Genomic DNA, 22,378 nt, shown 5'->3' with positions numbered 1-22,378 from the left:
AAACTCACTGGCAGCTTTTATGAAGCTCCTCTGGTACTGGTAGGTCATCAGAGGTGCAGGTAGCATCCTGTCAACAATGGGAAGACACAATAATAAGGTTAAATGATGAACTGATATATAAACAGACCAACAGAGTGAGAAAGAGCGTCAGGCCTATTGATGGACACAGTGAACAGGGGGCTTTAAGGAGATACACAGAGCGATATTGAGGTCAAGGTGTTAAACACAGCACTAACTCTTCAACTGAGGAGAGAGTCCGAACGGAAGCCATGAAAACAAGAAATGAAGAAAAATTAAGGAAAACTCCACATGATACACAGTCATTTGAAAATGTTAGGTTAGGTCATCATCCCATGAAAACCTTTGCTTTTTTTTTTTTTTAAACTTATTTAAACCTCTGGACATTTGGTCCTTTTTTTAACAGTATTGAGAGAAGGGGGTGTCCTAACTCTTTTTAGTTATGTGTTTAGTTAAATTGCCTCCATCTCTTAATATTGTGATCACAAAGATCAAATGTCCAAATACTTATAAACGTGTATAAAATAAAAAAATCATGCTGTGTAATGTATTTTTTTTAAATCATGCCTGTACCTTTAACCCAAGGCTTCTCAATCCCAAAGCTCTTTATTTTTAAGTGGATGCCAGAAACTCTCTCAGGATGCACTGTGGCAGATTATGATTGGCTACCTCAAACCACATTCAGAGATGGTCAATGAGTAAATTAAATGTTTTTTTTTTTAATCCACAAAACCTTTGCCTAAGGGGAAACCCAACTGCTGAGACCATGCAAACCCACTTTAAACAGTTTCTTCTGATAAGTGAAGTAAGATTGAACGGTTTTCCATTTTTCCCTATTTGGTACTGCCCCTAGCACTAGCAATGCTCATTAAACTGGGAGGGTTAGGACTTAACATCTCCCCCGACACAAGGGAAGTGAGCCACCACCTCTGTTTCGAGCTGCCGCCGATGCTGCACTGCCGGCAGCTGACAAGCGTGAGGGAAAGCACCGGGTCCCCAGCTCCACCACACCAGCTAACAGACACCTGTGCCAGCTAACAAGGCTTTCACAGTAATGTGGGGTGAGTGCGCCATCTTCCAACCAGGATAGGGCACAGCCAATTGTCCTCTCTGGGACTCCGGCCGCTGATGACAAAGCAGCACGGCTCAGGATTCAGTCAGAGCCAGTTTATGTGCTTAAACGCTGGAAATGTCAGTATAGAGTGTAAATGGAACTCAGTAAAAGCATATACAGATATGATCTGGACATTAAACAAGTTAATGCAAGGTGCAGACCAGAGACCAGATTCAAATCCAACTCAATTTTAATCCAGCAAACAAAACAACAAATAAGAATCTTGGACCTCTATGGATAAATAAATCCGTCCAACCTTACATGTGTGGTCGGTGTGGCGCAACAGATAAAACCACTACTGGCCAGTGAGCTACCACACCATGTGGGAGACTGGGGTTCGATTCCCGGTCTGGGTGACTATGCTGTGCTACACCAATAAGAGTCCTTGGGCAACACTACACTGACCCACCTCTGTAATACCAGTAACCTTGTAAGTCGCTCTGGATAAGAGCGTCAGCTAAATACCATAAATGTAAATGTGTCCAAACCATGAAAAGAGACGCCGGCTCTTATAGTTTGAGTCGGGGAAAAAAAAATTCAATTTCACAGTTTGAGTTTAATATCTAGCGGAGGATCTCTGACAGACGTTGCAAAACCCCTGTTTTTTTTCCAACGCAAAGCAAGATCTCAAAACAGAGATGTGTATCTAGACTGGACTAAAATGATCAGAGCCCTGCTGAGTTCAGTGAAAACCAGCAGTTTATTTAGCTTAAATTTTCTCAAAGCAGGCAGAGGAAAAAAAAAAAAGACATGAAAAACGAAAAATTACAGAGGATCTGCTGTAAAAGTGAAAATTATCCCAGGATCTCCTGTAAATTTAATGCCATACAAATAGGGCTTTGCCGGTTTTAAAGATACACTTATGCGCAAGCGCTGGGGAAAATACACAGGTTTACATTTTGAAAACATGGTATTATGGGTAATGAAGTGAATTCATTAATGGCGTCTTAGCAACGGTAGTCACTGCTGAGAGGCAAAATGCTCTTGCTTTCTTCTCTTTTCCTCACAGAAGAATGTACGTAGGCTAACAGCAATTACACCAAAAAAAGTATTTCACCAAAAGGTGAACAGAAAAGTGCCAAAAAACATGGATGTTACCTCAGAGCGGGAAGTTAATTAAAGCTAAACACAGCCAGGCAGGCAGAGGCCACTAAAGTTAAGCAGCAGTCTTTACTCTTTACTCTCGCAGCTAACCGCACCCTTAGGCTCAATGCAGCTCTAAATAATGAGGCTTTCATTACAGAAAAGTCTGAAGGAGAGAACATGCAGTTACAGCAGTGTTTAAATAGCAAGTGTTTGGATAGCAAGCACGCTAGCTAGTGTTTGCATAATCAGACTCGCACCACAGAGACTCTAGATTGGACTTGGACTCGTACTCCAGACACTTGACCTTTTTTTTCTGAGCTTTACGGTTATACTAGGTGTAAAACAGTGTGCACTAACTAACACCCAGTACATGAACTGAAGCAATAACATGTTTAAATAAAACAAACACTAGCTGAATGGACAATGCCTTACATTCTAGGTCAAACTAGAATAACAGCTTTTTTTTTTTTTTTTTTTTTTTAAACATGAGCAGGTAGTTATTGTTAGCCGACCTACAAATCAAGTTCTACAAGTTGCGGGAAGACAACACTATGCATGTAAAGTGGTAAACTTTAGCATGAAATGTTAATGTCACTGGGTCACACAAGGCACATGCTAACAAAATCTGCGTTACAAGGAGAGTTACAGATTTCTGAAATCTTAGAAAATTGTGCAAGGAAAACTCGACAAGTGGTCCATTTCAGAGGGTAGTACGGTGAATGGATAAGGCCCATTTCTCGAATATGGAATGTGAAGCATGTTATAAACTGTTCGAAATGATGAATACATATCTTCAGTAATTAATAGTTCTATCACCAGCTTAACAGAAACAAAAATAAATCACTGATCTGTTTATAATTCACTTATTTCAAAACCCAACATCAGTTACTCCACCATGAGACTCCCAATGCAAGAGATTTTCGAGTTGGTTCCAGGCACAGTAGGTCAGCAGAGTGGAGGATTAAACACCTCCAGCCGCCGCCTTCAAACCAGCCAGCCCTGCACGACACACTCAATGCCTCACACACAAAGGGGAAGCTCAGCACGCAGGACACAGCAGGAGGGTGTTTGTGTGCATGTGAGAGTACAGCAGAGGGAGCTGGTACCTGAGGTAGTGTTTGATAGCGCTGGTGATGGTCTTGATCTCCCACTCCGAGTTGTCCAGTTCTACATCAGCGAAGGTTTTGGGGTCTGAGGGGAGAGAGGTCATGTATAATTCATACAATTCATTCAAGGTCATAGTTCTGGTATACATAAAAAGCTCACTGTGTTGTCACGGTGATGATGATACATGATGATGGATATACAGTTTAATGTAATATTTTTTTAACTTGATCCCACACTGGACAATGTGGGTGCACTGTCCAGTAAAAGACCAATTTAAGTCTGTTTACTCTGTTTTTAATAGACTGCATCTTTATTAGCCTGTAGCTCAATGGAGACTATTAACTGATTCACAATTTGTAATAGCCTTTATCAATATCTTCAAGCCCTTCATCACTGGTCAGATTCTCAAGTATAGTAGTGACACCGAAGCGTGTATATAAAAAAAAAAAAAAAAAAAAAAAAAAAAAAAAAAAAAAAAAAAAAGCTCCTGTAACACTGCAGTGCTTGCTGAATGGACAATTATAGCTTATAAAAAAGTGGCTTGTGAGTGGAAGTACAATGTAAGTGTTTCTTATAAATAAATAAAGCAAACATTCAGCAAAGCCTTATGCTTTTTTGTCGTCAGTAGTGGTCCTTCACCAACATCTTAATCCCACACTGACAACACAGCCTTTATCTCTCTTCTACATGGCCTCGCTACAAAGCAAAGATGTATTCAGCTCCTTTGTTTATTCAGAGTCAACAGAGAGAAGCGCTTGTATCCACCCTGATTAGCTCTTATGAATCGCAGGTGAATGGGTTCATGTCAACCAGCCTTTACTGTAGTATGAGGACATGGTTTGTTGATTTCTTTCTTTTTTTTTTTTAAAGCCGATAGACTTTATGCTTCACTTAAGGCAATGGAGGGAATCCATTCATATATTTGGTCTGAATTTGCAGTGGATTTAGTGGTCTACAGATGGAGTCAATAGACCGGAAATAGACTTGAAGATGTTTTACTTAAGGCAATGGCAGGGAATTCCAGCTAATATGATTACTGAGGCTTTCTGTATCCATCCAGGGCAAATGTATGATATCTAAGCCATGCAGAGCAGCACTTTGTACATTAATATTAAAGATTATTGGCTAAAATGTCTAGACATTTATACCTAACTAAACTGTATCAAATGCAGTGAAGTATAGTAATAGGCCTTTATGTGAATATCTCTGGGCCATTAGGTCTGATGTAAAAATGCAGCTATATTTTTTACCATTATATATCTACTGTTTTCTAATAATGACCTGACCTATAAGCACAGCCATTTCAATTGTTTTGATTTGCCATCAGTGTGGTCTAACAAACCTGACAATTCAGCCATCTTTATAACTAGTCTTTACTTCATGAGCGACTGTAGAAAATACAATCTCTTCAGTATCCTAACTTTGATTTAAAAGTAATGAATCAATAATAAACTAACCATACTGACTAAACTACTGGCAGGTAATAGGGCATTAACACTGGCAGATGACCATGATTCCATGGTTAAAAGCATTTAGGTTGCGCCTTCGCCCAGAAGATATGCACCGACATGGTACACAGTGTCTGCTTACACTGAAATCGTAAACCTGATCTGATAAGACACACTGTGCCATGCTTTATACAAGCACTATTGAAAGCTTGCAGGGAGAATTCAGATAATAGAGCGAAGCATAAAGGTCACAAGAAGACCCTATTTAGGAATGTCCGAATTCAATTCAAAGGATGGGGATCAGAGCGGCTCCAGGCATTTTTAATGGATCGAGTATCAGCTATCCTAAACCCAACCCAGCTCCAATCCTTTGTAATACCGTTTGGCCTCCTTTTTTATTGTCTTAGAAGAACCATAAGCAGACATTATGGCACAACCTTTGCCAGAGGGGCACATTTTTAGAAGTGCCAGTGGCAATGCCGAGTGTTTTGACTGTAGTTAAGCTATAGCTTTCATCAGAACATAATGTCAGAATGAAGCTGGCTATTTAATGCCATCTGCCATGCATGGCATTACAACAGGGCATCATATTTCTGTTTTTTTTTTTATTCTGTTTGCCACTGGTGTAAACAAACATGCTGGAAATTATTTGCATTCAGCACCACAGTGCTTCTGGTATTAAACTGGTTTGGTAGTAAGAGTGGCAAGGAAAAGGCAACGTCTACATTGCTGATTTCAGAGCCGTGTCAGATCATTTCACAGCCATAAGATAGTGACGGAGCAAAAACATAAATAAATTAAAAAAAGGGGGTTCTTTGAGGATTCTTTACTAAAGGCAATAGATGCATACAGAACAATTACAACTTTTATTAAGTCTTTACTGATGTATCAAAGAGTGTTATGAGTCAAAGAATCTTATTCAGTACTATACAGAATCCTTTTTTTTCTCAGTGAGAACCTCTCACCAACTGTGAAGCGTGGAGGTAGTAGTGTAAAGGTTTAAGGATCCTTCACTGCATCAGAACCTGGACACCTCGCTACCAGCTAAAGCTGAAGCGCAGCTGGGTCATGCAACAAGATGATGACCTAAAGCACATCAAGCAAGTCTACCTCACTGTAGTTAAAATAAATAAATAAATAAAAAAAAACACAAAAACAACTGGAATGCAAAGTCCTGACCTATTGACGTTATGGCATGATCTGAATTTGAGGTTCATGATTGAAAGCCTACAAATGCCACTGAGCTGAAGCAGTTCAGCAAGGTGGAGCAGGCCAAAATTCCTCAATGGTGTTGAGGCACTAATAACGACAACAGAAATGTTTTGGTCGCCTGTTCCTGCAAAAGGGGTGAAACCAGCTAATGTATTTTTGTGTTATTTGCAGAAAGAGGGAACTGCAACTTGAATGTTGTTCCTGAAGTGTTAGTGTTGTCATACCCATTGTGAGGCTCAACAGCTTCTGCACTCTGGAGTTAACGCCGACTATTCTGTATAATCCCTGCTCATCGATGCCTGTTAAGGAGATTAAGACACAACATTGGATACAAACACAAAAATGTATGTTGAAGCCACCTATATTGCCCTGATCTTAAATTACAGCAGGTGTACAATACATAGCAAAAAATATAATATCACTACTACTGCATGCATCATGATAAAATTAGCAGATGAAAAAGCCTACCTCTCGTCTCTACAGCGTAGATGAACTTCTTGATGACATTGAAGCCAATCACATCTAACTGGGCCACTGAACAGAGACAAGGTAAGATTAGCGAGATCACCAACATTTGCTTCTCTCCCATGAGAAACAAATTCTGTGTTGCAAGGCCAGTATGGTGTGCTCTGCTTGTTTATATGCATGTTGTTACTTGGTTGTTTCGTATTTGTGTTGCGCACAAACTGACACCACGTGTGTGCAAGCTAACAAACAGATGATTGGAACAGATGGCAAATTAGGAGCCTTCCAACATAGCACTTACTGGCTTCAGTCTGATTGTCTTGATTCAAGTTGTACACCTGTAAGAAAGAGAAAGATACATATTTAACACACATACATCACCACACTTCGCAATGACAAACATCATCTGTGTCTGGGAGCAGGGCTTATAATTAAGCTGCAGCATTACACAGGATTACATATCCATTTGCATGCATTGTTTAGGTATAGCGCAAGTGTAATCCCCTTCCACATGCCTATTTGAGTGCATAATCAGGCTGAGAGGTTTAATAGCATGTATAGCATATCAGCGGAACGGTGATGCATGGCACCTCATTTCTTTTCTATCTTTAACAGTGCTTTACAACAGGCCTCTTAATCTGCTGTTCATCTAGAATGAACCCAGACACACTGACAAGCTTGCATAAGCTATGCCTGTGAACTGGAAAGTGGTTCTGCCCGAAACCCCACTAAGCGTGAGCACCTGTCAACAAATAGGAGGCCCTTTTTTCCCCCCAAAACACAACTTAACCTTTAATGCTGAGCCTATTTTTACCTTCCAACCTTTCACGATGCTCCACTTGCATGCATTTTACTATATAATCACATGAGCGGACAGTCAAAAAGTATTTGTTTGTATCGCGCCACAAACAGCCCATTTGATATTAGCTCTTTAAAGCCAGAAAGAAAGTTAAAAGCTGAAAACCAGTATTCTTCTGACCAATTATAAAAAAAAAAAAAATGCATGGATCATGAAGCATCAGGAAGCAGAAAACATGCATCTGATTTTATTTTGCCATTTCTGTAGTTAATTATTATATATTACACATTATTGTATATGATCTGATAATTATTTAAGACATTCAATTATGTCATTCTTACACTGGGGTTCCCATGGTCCCAAAAACTCAACTTTGTATTAAATGTATTATGAATATAAATCCACAACAATTCCCACAATACCACGCAATTCAAACTTTTCTTGATTAAGGCTTACAGCTTAAGGTGTCCTGGTGGAAATTTAATTTTGCATTACGATAATGGACGATCTTATGGACCGTATGGACACTTCGTCCACAGCTTATCACGTACCGTGTAGTCTTTGTGCAACTGCGTGAACCGATCTGTGACCTCCATACCGTTGCGTTACACCGAGCGTGTACACGCAGGAGTCATAACTACTCTACTTTACTGACTAAAGGAATGGGGAATACATCTCGGAAAGTATATCTGATGAAACGTTAGGTAAGATTATGCAAGGCAAGGGTTAAACCGTGTCAACCTGCTCTGTAATTAAGCTCGCTCTATTAAATAACTATGTTGTTCTGCATTGGTTTCTGGAAAACAAATGTCTGCTTTACTATTACAGTTAGCACCCCTCCCTGCACCATGATTCATCGGAGGTATCTGTGCTATTTTCACACTGACAGAAATGCCTGCGGGCCTTGAGAAAAAAAACATCTCATCCTCACTAGCTTGGAACAACAAGGCTAAACTCTTTACTTTTGCCACCAACTATGCAGGATGGAGTAAAAAAAAAAAAAAAAAAAAAAAAAAAAAAAAAAATTTACACTATCCTATCACATATGCCAATGTTTCCCCCAAACATAACAAGCAGTGGTCGGCCTGCACAGTAACCCAGATCACCCTACCACCCTACCACTAAGCCTATTAACAATTATTCTTTTCCTGAGCAGAAAGAAAAGCTCACCACAATTGCAAGAGCAAGACTGATTTCTGTACACGGGGTTTGACTGCTTGCTTCCATGTGGTGCACACTGTTTTTCTGGCATGCTTTACACGGACTGGCTGCTAAAACTACCGCAAGCCGAAACCAGAGTATGCATGGAGTGGAGCAGCTGTAACTTCCGCTTCCCTCACAAAGGGTCCTGTAATCGCTCCACTCCGCTCCCACGCCGCTCCAGTTGTCCTTTTCCCGCTCGCACTTGAGAGAAAACCGCTCTGGACTTTATACTTCCCGCTTCACGTCTGTTTTGTTTTGTTCTTTGTAACTGAAAGATATTTATTTTATTTATCTTGAGCGTCTGGACAAGACACCTCACCCTGGAACATTTAGTGCTCGCACTCAATGTGCTAGCTTTACAGGCTTAAAATGACACAATCACAAGACAGACAAAAATGCACAATGATGTCTTCAATATGCACAATCTGTCTTCAATATTTGCTTTAAAGTGTGATTCAATTCAATACACTTCTGCAGACATGTGCCTCGCAGCATTTTGTTAAACAAGTGATTTGTCCAACAATATCACCATTTTATGAAGATAAAGGACACTTTTGCTGTTCCAAACCAGGCCAGTGCGCCCCTAGTGGTTGAAGATTCAGTTCTGCTGTGTTTGTGAGTGCTGAGAGTGTGAATATAGAGGGAGATCTTTAAAAATACTGGTATCAGACAGATGTTTATCCTGTCTTTACTCTTGAATTACGCCTCGTTAGAAACCAAACTATGGTGGGAATGCTATGTTCTACCAGCGGAAGAGCCACGCTCCTTTCTTTGGTTCTACACCAGCTCTGAATGGTGCATTCAGAACCTAGGAGGAGGAGGCTAATGCTAATGCACACAGACTAAGCGATCTGACAGAGCTGTAAAGGAACTGGGAGCTGAATGGTCAGGTGGGTCAGTCAGACTGGACTGATTGTGAAGTGATTTTACTGTTGTTTACTAGTGTATTAGCACCTTACCTAAGGTTGGGGCTGTATTATTAATAGAAACACAAAGATCTGATCGGTATCGGATGATTAAGAGAGCATCAAGAGACTCATATCGGATCAGGGGTGAAAAGCCAGGACATCCCTGCTGTACATATTTATCTTCTTAGGTACTATACCCTCTAATTATTATTATTATTATTATTATTATTAATAATAATAATAATAATAATAATGTCATCATCCTCATCATAAATCTTGTTGTTTCATGTGAATGGGCAGTTCTCAAAGCCTTTCAACTGCTTTATATAAAGATCATAACAATGGATCCCATTAAGTCCACATAAACGAAAGAAATCCCAAAAAGAAAACACTGGTCATGTTAGAATCGTCACAAAAATCTGCACAAAACCAGCAAAATCTGGCTTTTAAAAAGACATTTGTTCTTAAGAATGGTTGCTGAATGCGGAACATGTTTCTTTAGAGAACCAAAAGTGGTGGTTCCACGACATTGCTCAAAGAACCTTTTGTAGCAACTTTATTTTACAGATATCTGAACCTTTACAGAAATAAAGCTCTCTGAAAATTCTGTTATCCTAATCCTAATTTCCACATTTTATAACTATTACTGCATCAGGGGCAGTGGAGGCTCAGCGGTTAGAGATCCAGGCTATTGATGACCGGGTTATGGGTTCGATACCCAGACTCTGCAAGCTGCTCCCCATGAGTTGTAGATGGCCTCCCACTGCTCTGGGTGTGTGTGCTCACTGCCCCTAGTTCAATAGTTAGTGTGTGTGTGTGTTCACTACCACAGATGGGTAAAATGCAGGGGGCACATTTCTCTGTACATAGTACAGTGACAAATATGTGCACCTTTACCAGTTTTGGCATCAGCAGATATGTATATCCAAGATATCGGAGATCAGCATCAGCCCACACTTACAATACTGGTGCGCGCCCACTTCTAAAACAATCGACTTGAAAAACTAAAAACATGAAACTATTTGTTTCTCATGTTTGTATCAGGAAGGATTTACAGTCTAAAGGTAAGGTAAAAAGGTAAGGTAAAGGTGCACGTATTTGTCAGCGAAATGTGACAGCGAAATGTGTCCTCCGCATTTAACCCATCTGGTAGTGAACACACACTCACACACACACACATGTGTTAGGGGCAGTGAGTACACACACACCCAGAGCGGTGGGCAGCCAACTCCAGCGCCCGGGGAGCAGAGAGGGTAAAGGGCCTTGCTCAAGGGCCCAACAGTGGCAGCTTGCCGAGCCCGGGAATCGAACCCACAACCCTGTTATCGATAACCCGGCGCTCTAACCGCTGAGCCACCACTGCCCCACTAGCAGGTCTAGGTAGACCTGCTGTGCCACTTCTCAGGAAAAACGCTGTATGTGACTTCCAATGTGTGCAAGCTGTTGCTCTCATGCTGCTGTGTAAAGGGATTGTATCATAGTGGATTATCGCAGAGCTGCAATCACACTACATACCACACATACACCCTAGTGGTAACCATGCTGCATCTGCTGCTAACGCCTGAGGAGCAGTTTAACACTTCAAGTTTATTTTCAGCTGCTTGCGGTCACTGTCCTGCTAGTGGTGAAGTTCTAGCTAGAAAGACATTAAATGTAGGTTAATGTTGCTATATTGTTGTAGGTGCATAATCCAAACAGCACACGGGCTATAAATACATTGGAACCACCACTCCACCCCCTCGCCCCGCACCTTCATCAACAGCCAGTGCCTCACGCTGATAAAAATGTTCTAGGGGAACACTGCACATGTTGTTGTCTGCTAGGCTAAACATGATACTGAGACACGGGCACATGCTGGCCATCTGATGATGAAAGATAAATGAACGATATGTCAACATACCGGCTCTCTCCCGTCCATAGCTTCCATCCACAGCCTGCGGTCCTCTTCTGACAGAGCCTGCATGGTTATCATCACACCAGGCCTGAAACAGACACACACACACTCCGGTCACAATAATGGTCATCTTCATTGAGGTTTTTTACTGAACTGTGTATTACTGCAGCAATGGCAATTTAATACCAACTCTGGTCACACAACTGTAGCTCTGGCTGTCACTTGCATATGGTTCTTGCGGTTTTCATTTATTGAGCACGTATTCAATAATTTAAAAACAGTGGCATAGCAACAGTAACATCAACTCCACCTCTCATTTTTTTCTTTCACAAATAAGTTGTGTCTAGTTCCACAAGCTAGACTCTTAAACAAGGATGCTAAGGCCAATTTTAAGGCTAATTCTAGGCTCAGTATTAAATATTTGCTTTCACATGGAAGAACTCCTTACGAACCAAGAATCAATTGCACAATTTGGAACGTCACTTTTCTGCAAAAGTATATTCATACCTTGATTACTTTTTATTATTTTTCTTGGAGAGCAGCACAGAACAGCGATTTTCTGCTTTCATGGCGATTTACCGTACAGTAACACCTGCAAATGAGAACCTGTTCTCGAAGGAGTCGTCGTCACATGACTCTACACCTTCCACACCTGCAGTGAACCCCATGGCCACTGATTCCAGAAGTTCCAGAGATCGGATTCTGAATTTGGAAAAAGGCTCAAGTGTGAAAAAGACTGTGGCTTGTGGATTGAGAGTTGGAAATCTAGGACAAGCTGCTTTGCCATCAGCAGTCGGAGCCTAAGAGAGCACAATTGGTGCCATCCACCCATGCTCTCTCCGGGTGGATAGATGGCACGCTCTCCCCTCTCACTTCGATTGTGACGCTGGTTGGCACGGATGTCTGTTGTCTTTTCTCCGAGCGCGTTTGCTGCCTAGTGATGCTGCCTCTGAAGTGCTGAAGATGATTAAAGAAGTTAATGTAAAAGTCCTTTATCAATGTTTCTTTACACTCGTTCTTAGTCTTGTAAAAATAAATAAATAAATAAATAAATAAATGGAAGCATCAGTCAATAAACCCTTTGTAGCGCTCTTATTTTTAAGAGTAGTTAGGTCTTCTTACACAACGCTGGGAGGGGTGATGTTTAGCATGTGCTCCCAGCCTTTGAAGCTTTTCCTTTTTTTTGCGGAAGTTTGACTGGACTCTTGACCTGACTTGACAGAGTTGTGTGAGACATGAGATTACTGAGGTCATTGGGCCTGTGTTTAGCTGAACAAACCTGCTGCTGTTGTAACACGTGGCTGTGACTTGGTAGGAAATCTGTGCTTCAGCTTCACGTTGTATATTTTGCCGACGTCATTTTTCTTGAGGTGTCTGACGTGACGTTTTATGATCCTTTGTTGCTCCCTACTGGGATGGGATGTTCATGTGAGCAGCAGCTCATGTAGATGTAGAACTTTTTTGATGTAGTGGCCGAATGTGTGTGTTCTTTAAAAAAAATACTTTAAGAACTTCTGAATGTGTGCATGAGGCCTAGGTCATGCACCTAGAGAGTAAAGAAAGAATGGAGGATCTTTTTTACTAATATTTATGCACCAATTGTGTGTGATTTACGTGTGCAGTTCTGTCCAGGAATCGTCTAAGCATTTAAATGCTTGAGTTGTAATGGCTCTTGTACACTCTTAAACATTAAAGCCAGTTGTTCTGTATATCAGCCTCATAGCTCCAGTACAGATCTACAGAAGCCAACATCAGACATCACACAAGTACTGACAGACTACATTTGGGAAAAATGTCAAACTGATCAGCATTCATCAGAACGTTCATGCTTTATTATTATGTGGAACTACTTGGTCCCCACAAAGGCAGAAAATATAGCTGCATAATATAGCTGCATGACTGTGAGTGAGTGTGGGGGAGAATGCACATTTATCGAATTCTGTGCATATGAATTATAATGCATTGCGGTTTCACAGACGTATTCTTACACACAGAGAAGAATATAAATGCAAATGTTTCAGAGCTACATCAGAATGTAGATTCTCATCTCTCTCTCCCTCTTTCTCTCTCTCTCTCTCTCCCCAAGTAAAGAGCACTGCACACAGAGCTAAATATCAGAGAGTAGATTCAGTTCCAGACCAGTGAAGATGTCAAAATACTATAATCTCTCATAAGGTCAAACCCATCTCTCATAAAACCACACAAAGTTTCTTTTATAACATGTCAGAATGTGGTGCCTGGATTCTATGTCATAATAATAATACTTCAAAATAATCACATGTCCCATTATACACAGTCACACCAGAACATCATGACCTTGTTTGGAAAGGACTCGGCCCACTTACTATATTACCATATGTAATTCTATAATTACAGACTGTAGTCCATCTGTTTCTCTGCACACTTTGTCAGCCTCCTTTCACCCTGTTTTTCAATGGTCAGAACCCCACAGGACTACCACAGAGCAGGTAGTATTTAGGTGGTGGGTCATTCTCAGCACTGCAGTGACACTGACATGATGGTGGTGGTGTGTTACTAGTGTGTGTTGCGCTGGTATGAGTTGATCAGACACTGCATTGCTGCTGAGAACAGTCCACCAACCAGAAAAATCCAGCCAACAGCGTCCTGTGACACCTGATGAAGGACTTAGAGGATGACCAACACAAACTGTGCAGCAACAGATGAGACTGGCTTCTACCTTCCATTTAGTGTTAGTCACATTATAATGTGGATGCAGGGCTACAATATTATTAGACATTACTGAATTTGACATAGTATAATTATATAATAATTTAGAGCCAATATTATGCAAATTTTACATTACTTTGTACTTTTGTATTTAACCTTTGTAAGATGCTGTATTCTATGGTTAGTGAAAATGATTATTATAGACAACCCATAATTATAAACCTTACAAAACAATCATCACTCGAATACTGTAACACCACACACAGATACTTTGAATACCACTTGGAAAGATAATACTATAATGTTGATACACTTGTCTTGGTAAACACGGCTGGGCTTCATGCAAATTAAACGTTAAAGGACGAGCTCGTCCAGACGAAAGAGCCACTGTGCAAGTTTGGCAACATTTCTAAACAAACAAAGCCAACCAGCAAATTTTTGTGTTCATGTTGTCTGTGCAGAATATAGTTCTCATTGTAGACTAGTCATATTAGAAGCGGCCCAGATGGTAGTTCTACAGTAATCAGGGAAAATACAGGCTATGGGGTAAGGCTCTGTAACGTCTACATGTGGTCATCTGTAACTGACTCTGGATCATGATAATATTGTATCAGAGATTTACAATGCTTTAGCCTAAAACTTTAGTCAGGGGGTTTCTCTTAATATGACTATTTCAATTTACTTATCCCATCCCTTAAGCCATCTTGCCCCATAACTACCATTTCTCATTTCAGTAAATTCTATTACACATGAGAATGAAGACACTGTTGTTGATGTTTAAAGGGTTAAGGCATCGTCCCGCCAACACAAGTAGCTAAATGCACAGCACAGAGGTCCCCCTCTCTGCTCTTCTCCACCCCCTTCAAAGCAGCTTCCCACATACAGCAGTGTGACAAGCCAAAGCAATTAGCTGCACACTGGGGCTGAGCCTGCCAGTCCTGTTTAAAACCCCTGCCAAGTCTGACCCGCCTCCCCTCGGCCACTAGCCTGCAGCTCCACCTGCTGGAAGACGTGCAGAACTGCCACTCACCGGTCAACGGCCTCCACGTCAAAACAGAACCTCTTCTCGATGGAGTCCGTTTTCCGTCTGGTGCAGGATTTAAGGATGAAGCTCTCCTCTTCTCCCTGAAAAAGAGCAGCAATAGTTAGCAATAATCTTTTGAAAGATACTATTCACAATGCTAAGGGTGCTTTTGTCAATTATGCATTTACATTGTGGCATCAAGGCTGAACATTTGATTATAACATATGTTAGCATATTATTATAATACATATATATTTTTTTTTATTTTATTTTATTTTTTTTTGGGGGGGGGGCTGAAAGTAATATTGAAATATTGGTGGTTTATGCTTATTAAAAGGTGTGTAAATAGTTTTTCAGTCACATTTATACAGTCAGTGGATTAACCAACACCAAGATTACAGAATCGTTGATTACAAAATAACAAATGACTCTGAGGTCAGAGAGAGAAACTCATTGTAAATACCTGATAATGTAATTAACAGAAGAAAAAATCTTTAATCTTACATCCATTCTGTATAAACAACTGTTCGTTTGTGTTTCTTTTGAAGAAATGGCATTTGCCCGATTTTCTTCATGTATAAACGCAGTGTCTGATATGCAAGAATTTTGGGGTCAGGTCAGAGGCACAGGTTAGTAATCTAGCCTACTGTATTTTGGGGCGAAAATGCTAATGGCTAACGACAACACGATAAATGCCCATATCTAGTAGTGAACTGTCGATATCTTGGCAGTATCAGGTTCACTGTTGTCTTTGTGATTTGATTACAGCAGGCTTACCCATAGTAGGTTCTTTTGACGGTGGACAAGGGTTAGAATGGGCACCCAAACTGGTCTACAGCTATGCAGCAGGGTGTGAGGCACTGCGTGTTGAGGTATTCTTCCCGTAAAACATCATGTAACATTTCTGAGACTTGCGCCAATGTAGCTTTTCTGTTGGTTCTACCCAGATGGAATAGCCTCTGTTAGTCTCACACTCTGCCTCACACTCTGATGACCCTTGGACCCGATACCCTGTTGCAGGTTTTTGATTTGTCCCTCTTCGGCAATTACTCATCACAGCTGACCAGGAACACCCCACAAAGCTTGCCGTTTTGGGGTTGCTCTGACCCAATCATCTGGCTATTTTAGGCCAGCCTTTATTAAACATGCATGTTAGAAACATTTGGAGTTTTCAACAGCAGGGTTCCCAATTAGGCCACGATTGCTTGCTAATGATTGAAGTGGACATTAGATGGGAATTAAAAATAAAGCAGGCTATTTTGGCCCTGGCGCTTCACTACTCACTTTGCTGCCACGCGCCAGCACATACAAGACACACACACACACACACGTAAGGTGAAGTCCATTAGCAGGCAGAGAGCTGACACACTCCTTTCACAGTGAATCGCGCAAAGCCACTTTTAAAGTGTTTGGACGCCACTCCTCTCCTCTCCACAGCTCACTTCACCTCTCCGTCTTCCCCTCTCTGCACCCAGCCTGCTCCTGAGAGGCCCACTCTAATCCACACTCCATGCGCGTGCGACAGGCTGTAATCCAGCGCTGAGGTCAAACAGCCGCTGTGTTTAACTTGAACAAGTATAGGGTTGCAAGCGCTGTCCTTTTCATTCTGCATTAGACTCTGCTTTGACTCTGTATGTCTGACAGAATTATTTCAATTTGATTGCATTCAGCCATTAGAGAATTATGTTGCACTCTCCACGGGCGCTCCACCTCAATCCAAAAGTACTGGATGGAGTTCCATCACTCCAGGGTATGCAATTCCTCTTCTCCACAGCTCAGGGTTGGGTGGAATCACATATTACTTACGCCATTTCAAAACCAAAAAACAACAACGATCAATTACAACATTAAGATTGCTCACAGGGTCACCAACGAAAAATTGTTTAGCTGTCAGTCTGAATAAGAAATGTTGATCGGCTCTGAATCAGGCGTAAGCGAGGTGGTTCGCAGTGGCTAAGAATGAGCGAAAGTTAGATAAATTAGCTAGCAGGCTAAAAACCCCAGTATAGACAGGGTTTCAGATAACAGAGGCTCAAATCACAGGCGTTTAGAGGACAAAACTTTGAGTCAATGGTCTTGATGAGTATTTCTGATGGTTTTCAGACACATTTAGCAGACTGCTTGGAAGCTCCACAAATTCAGCAAGTGACCTATGATTGAGCTTTGTACTAGATAGACACCAGGGCAGACATGTTGAGGTATCAGATGGAGAACGCTTTACCATTATTATATTGGGATGCCTGCTCATTTGTTGTTTCTTCGAAAATCACAAGTATTAAGAAAAACTACTGTCCAGGGAATGATTTTTGCAAGAATTTGGCGCACTGTTGTGAGGAGGTGATTGCATTCAGCGACAAGAGCAATAGCGAGGTCAGGATGTGGGCCCCCAACTCATTCCAAAAGTATTAGATGGCCCACCGTCATTCCAGAGAACACAGCTCTTCATACCCCTCTAGCTCATGCCTGGCATTAGGCATGGTGCCAACACGTTCATGTTTATCTGTTCCAGAGAGTTCTATTGGATTATCAATACTTCTCTACAGGGACTAGACAAATTGCATGTGTGTGTGCACGGGCATTTGCACATCTGTGTCAGCAATGGGTGCAACATAAAACAGCTGAATGCATTCATTAAAAAGGGTGTCCACAAACATTTGGACATAAAGCGCATCTTGTAGCTCCAGCTTGCTGGTGTACATTTAGAGACAGCAGTCTAGCCGCTGCATCCCTCAACTCCAGGACGTTTATGCATCCTGATGCTAGATGAGGGCTCAAGTCCATCATTTCGATTGCCTCGCACTCACTGCTCATTCCTTCCCTGTGGCAAATACTCCCACCCCCCCTCACACACACACACACACACACACAGACTGTCAGGTCTCTTATAGCAAACAATGATTGACCGCTGCCCCTCTTCATAACTTTCCTTGTACATCACTGTGCAATGTTTTTTTTTGGTTAAGTATCCTTCAGCAGAATTTCAGGTCAATGCTTTTTCCATTGCCCTAATTCAGACACAGCACAAAATAAACAGTTATGTGTGTCAGTTCACACAGATGAACGATACCAGCCTAACAAGTACGCAGTTCACTTACAATTGGATTCATAGAACCATCAAAAAAAGGCACCTTTAAGACACTTCCTAACTTTACACTTCCTAGACCTCCATAAGAGGGTAAAAGGCTACAGTAACAGTAATATTCAAGCATTTGGTTCAGACCACTGGATGGTCGGACCAACTGAGAGGAAATTTTTCCTCGTAAAGGAACCCACACAGAGGCTAATAGTCACTTTGAAGGAGCCACAGAGTTCAGTGACTAGGACTGATGTGAAGGTGCTCTAGTTAGTTCTCTATACAAGTAGCCTTTATAAGAGGGCGGCTAAAAAGAAACCATTAACAAACAATAATAAAAACACAAGCAAATCTGGAGTTTGCCTGAAACTTCAACACACTGTGTGGGGCATAAGCCCAAAACTGCCCATTCCTCAACAAAACAGTGAAGCATGGGGGTGGCGGCTTCATGTTGAAGGGATTTTCCTACAGTAGGGACTGTGCTAAAGATGGGTCATTGTTTTCAGGGCCGATACCAATCGAGGACGGGGCAAGATGCTTCGTTAGCCTTTCCAGGCTTAGTAACGAATTATCGTGCAGGGTTTCTGTAATGTTCTATGCATTGCCTCTCAAGATGAAATGTAATTCACTTTTTGGAATCGACCACAAGTAAAATGAAGTGAAAATCAGAGCACCATCTGGGTGAGCTGTAAATTCCCATACAGACCTGCACTGTGGAGCTCAGAGTGGAAACACAACTGGAAACATAACATTTTGTGGTTTTGTGTGATAAGTCGTGTCCATTAGTTCAGCTGTGCTCTAATAGCTTACAGTACTGGGCTGAGTGATGTACTCTCAGTATGATCCACTTAGAGGTGTTAAAAGTCTTTACCCTAATTCCCCTACGAGGCGCTTAAGTTTTACTCCGGACACGGAACGGAGACCATCATCATCTCTAATGGGCTTCTGCAGCTGCAGGTACTACAGAGTTCTGTAGTTCTGCAGAGACTTGCAGAGTTGCTGTAATCCTTACGATCGGACAAATTTAGAGAAATTAGACAATTTGCAGATCATATATTTTGGCCCATATTAATATATAGCCAATGGATTTTTCCATCTCTAGACTGATCCATAAAATTAAGGAACAGCTGGGTGGTTCAAAATACTGCAAGCTTCAGTCTGCTAAAAATTTTAGGCTTGATACAGAATCCAAACCATATCTTTACTATATCTGACAGTTAAATCGGCCTCTCGCACACAGTTAAAGACACATCCTTAAATACCAGATGAGTTTTGGATACAAGTGATGCGAAGTCAAAATAGTACTTTTTGGCTACAGCTAGCAAAGATATGTCTGGAGAGGGAAAAAAAGAACTGCATTTCATTAAAAAGAACACCTTGCCAACTGTGAAGCATGTGGGTGGATCCATCATTTGGAGGGGTGTTGCTGCCAGTGGCATTAGCAATACTGCAGGGTCTGGGGGCAGTGGTGGCTCAGCGGTTAGAGCGATAACAAGGTTGTGGGTTTGATTCCTGGGCTTGGCAAGCTGCCACTGTTGGGCCCTTGAGCAAGGCCCTCCACTCTTGGTGTGTGTGTACTCACTGGCCCTAGTTCACTAGTGTGTGTGTGTGTGTGTGTGTGTGTGTGTTCACTACCACAGATGGGTTAAATGCGGAGGACACATTTTGCTGTGCAGTGTACACTGTACAGTGACAAATAAGTGCACCTTTACCTTTAGGGTGGAGGGAGGAATGGATTTCACAAAAAACCTGAGTCCTGGACTATCAAGATGATGGGACCCTTGTTTCTTTGGCACATGCAATGACTATAGTAATCTATAGAGGTAGATCACACAAGGTGTAATTACAGGGTTAGTTCAACTAGTTGTTCAACTGCTTGTAAAACCCAACATTACATTAAAGTACGTACACATAGACAAACACAATAAGCAAATGGTAATGTCTTGGCAGTAATTAGCATTTCCAATTCTCTGCTGGTAGTGCTATGTTGCACATGTTTGCTGGTGTGCAGGATCGCAGCCAGTCAGAGTGCTGTATGTGGTGTTAATGACCCCTCAGAGCAGCTCTGGGGAACGGGGAGGGGGCACAATGCCAGGCATCAATGCCAAAACAGCATAGCAACGCCCAGCTCCATGTGCCAGGACAAAACTGTGTTACAGCCAGCTGGAAAGTACACATAAACCAGCCTGCGCCAACACGTTCACCCTCACCTGTGTGTACAGCAAGGTCACAATACAGTACAGGGGGGCAGAGGGAGAGAGGAAAAAGGCAGGAGGTGTGAGATGGAAGCGAGATGGAAGCAAAGATGAAAGCAAAAAAGCAAAGCTTGGGGACGTGTAGTTAAAATGTGTTCAGTCAGCAATAACATTTTACACCAACCTGATTTCATCGGAGGAAAAGAATTTCACACATGTAAAAATCTGGGAGAGTCGGGAATGTCCCAATTCGGTCAACGCCCTGCCCCCCCACCCGCACAAGCCGATCCAGGCACCTCAGTGCTGAGTATCAGTCGGTATGTTTTGAGCAGATCTGTGTGTTTGCATAAATAATACAGCCACACAATTTAGGTAATATGTGCTGATAATAGTTAGTAAGTAGTTTATATAAAGACACCCTAGAACGGTTTCTTTTAGGGATGTCTCGATCAGATCAAACTATTTGCCATCCCCCCCAAAACTCATTTAAATCTCTTACTGTAGAGCATTAGCTGATACCAATTCAACCTTTGTGTTTGTATAAATGATACAGGCACACAGTTTAAATAAGATGAGCTGTTGGTTAATACTGAAGTAAAATCCCTTTATTTTTAAGTTTCAATATTCAATAATGAGACATTCAGGATTGACTGATTTAGTTCAGTACAGATTTTCTTAAAATGACTGTTTTATAATGTGTTTAATATCTTCTAACCCCGTATGACTCTGCTCCCTGACCAATCAGCTCCCAGCTCCTTTAAAACACTGCAGTCTAATCATTTCGCGTGTGTGTGTGTGTGTGTGTGTGTGTGTGTGTGTGTGTGTGTAGTGGAAGACAATCTGGAATGATATCTGTTGTTATTGGTCTACTGGTGTGAAATAGCTGTGAATAGTGAATGTGCTGTGTATGATTTGGGTTTCTATAGCGTATGTGTATTAGCATTAGCTCGGTTCTGAATAAGTTCAGTGCTGGTTTCAAAACAGACAAAGACGAGCAGTTCTCCCGCTGGTAAAACAGAGCATTTCAGAGATAGTTTCATAAAGGTTCAGATATTCTGGTCTGTTTTCATGTTACACTGTAAAATAGTTCTACACTGCAGACTCCACTCCTTTATTTACCCTCTGAGAACGTCCTCACTGCTGCCGGCTGGGTAATAATGTCCGTTAATAGCGTCTTAAAAACACCAGTGGTTAAAACAAAGATTGCAGATCTATTAAATTATGATTGGATTGGCCCCAAGGCAGATCCACTGGTTTAGATCTGGACATCCTTAAGTTTTTATAATTCAGTCTGACTCACCTTTCCGATCATGTAGCTTCCAGCTACTTTAAAACGCTTCAGTGAACTCACTTCTTGTGTGATGTGTGTGTGTGTAGTCGAACACACGCTGAAATGATCTCTGTTCATTGTTGTTGACTACTGATGTGAATTCGTTTCCTCCTCACATTTTTGAGCGCTGCTCTGTGCAGCCTCAAAACCAAAGAAAAGGCACACAGTACTCCCACTAGTAAAACACAGCGTTTCCACAATAGTTTCTAGTCAGCCATAATTCAAGTATAAAGACATGGTAGGAGGGCACTGCCCCACATGGACATAACAGAACAGAAAAGCTTTGTGTGATTGCACAGCATAACTCAGCCTGGTTTTGGTGGCATAGATGTAAAAGAGCTCCACAATGTAGACTCTAAACTTTCAGAGAACGCTCCACACTGCTGCAGACTGTGAATAACCCCGGTTAATGGAGCCTAGAGGATGCCGGAGGGTGTCCTACTAGAACAAAGTAAAACAATGGATCTGAACTGGGCTTAAAATAGCCGATATCCAATTCATTCATATGTGCCTGGATCTGCCTCAATCCTCATTCACTGCAGGGGTTTGGGACATCCGAAGTGACCGATTTATCTTGGAATAGTGATATAATAGTGTATATATACATATTTTTACATATTACTATTTATATTATATATTTGAGTCTTATATTTTTTTGTCATTTCATTTGCCAAAGCTTATTCTTGCTTATATTCTATCCTGTTGTTTCATGTAACAGTTATTGAAGCATTTCACTGCTAGTTGAATGGGAGACTGGGAAAGAAAAAGACAAATGTTGGGCACTCACAATTTTGCCTCCCGATTTCTGGTCAAA

General features: G+C 41.4%; 1 protein-coding gene across 4 annotated transcripts in view; it reads right to left on the bottom strand.

The window, feature by feature from the left end:
- LOC140538902 (rho GTPase-activating protein 26-like) overlaps positions 1-22,378 on the bottom strand; it is a 119,084-nt gene that overhangs the window by 28,656 nt on the left and 68,050 nt on the right. For all 4 annotated transcript variants that reach the window (XM_072661442.1, XM_072661439.1, XM_072661441.1 and 1 more), the window contains exons 9-16: positions 22,352-22,378; positions 14,973-15,067; positions 11,261-11,342; positions 6,752-6,788; positions 6,454-6,519; positions 6,210-6,284; positions 3,325-3,409; positions 9-67 (exon numbers count right to left, since the gene is read on the bottom strand). The exon at positions 22,352-22,378 is cut by the window's right edge and continues 74 nt beyond it. In XM_072661442.1, the coding sequence (XP_072517543.1) occupies positions 9-67; positions 3,325-3,409; positions 6,210-6,284; positions 6,454-6,519; positions 6,752-6,788; positions 11,261-11,342; positions 14,973-15,067; positions 22,352-22,378 (526 nt within the window). The remainder of the gene's footprint in view (positions 1-8; positions 68-3,324; positions 3,410-6,209; positions 6,285-6,453; positions 6,520-6,751; positions 6,789-11,260; positions 11,343-14,972; positions 15,068-22,351) is intronic.

Source organism: Salminus brasiliensis, chromosome 18 (genome assembly GCF_030463535.1).
Source record: "Salminus brasiliensis chromosome 18, fSalBra1.hap2, whole genome shotgun sequence".
Taxonomy (NCBI): domain Eukaryota; kingdom Metazoa; phylum Chordata; class Actinopteri; order Characiformes; family Bryconidae; genus Salminus; species Salminus brasiliensis.
The sequence above is the reverse complement of the archived record's forward strand: the minus strand, read 5'-3'. Positions and strand labels throughout refer to the sequence as shown.